The sequence below is a fragment of the Colobus angolensis genome, unplaced genomic scaffold (assembly GCF_000951035.1).
Source record: "Colobus angolensis palliatus isolate OR3802 unplaced genomic scaffold, Cang.pa_1.0 Scaffold224, whole genome shotgun sequence".
In the NCBI taxonomy this organism is placed as follows: domain Eukaryota; kingdom Metazoa; phylum Chordata; class Mammalia; order Primates; family Cercopithecidae; genus Colobus; species Colobus angolensis.
In genome coordinates, this window is record NW_012115422.1 from 5340547 (window position 1) to 5340825 (window position 279).

At 71.3% G+C, this 279-nt stretch overlaps 1 protein-coding gene across 1 annotated transcript in view; it reads right to left on the reverse strand.

The window, feature by feature from the left end:
• The window catches only part of PRKRA (protein kinase, interferon-inducible double stranded RNA dependent activator), a 23212-nt gene extending 23017 nt beyond the window's left edge, over positions 1–195 (reverse strand). The window contains exon 1 of the mRNA XM_011944047.1: positions 2–195. Coding sequence (XP_011799437.1) covers positions 2–70 — 69 coding nt within the window. The 5' untranslated portion in view covers positions 71–195. The remainder of the gene's footprint in view (position 1) is intronic.
• Between the last annotated feature and the right edge of the window lie 84 nt (positions 196–279).

The following is a 279-nucleotide window of genomic DNA, read 5'->3' on the forward strand; positions in this document are numbered from 1 at the left end:
CCAAACTGAAGGTCCCACTGTCCTCGCGCTCCAGCGGCGGGGCCTCGGTGCGGTGCCTGCTCTGGGACATGGCGAGAAGGGACGGCTCAGCGGGTGGAGGAAGAGCGGTACGGAACGACGTGTTAGCTCCCCGGGTCGCTGGTCCCCAGGAGGAGCTCCAGCGCCGCCGCCGCCTCCGACTCCCCTTCCTCCTGCTTGCGTTCCTGTAGCGAGGGGGCGGGAAGGGCGGGGGCGGAGCCTTGGTGCCGTAGCTCCGGCTACGCCCCCTCGCTGCCCCTC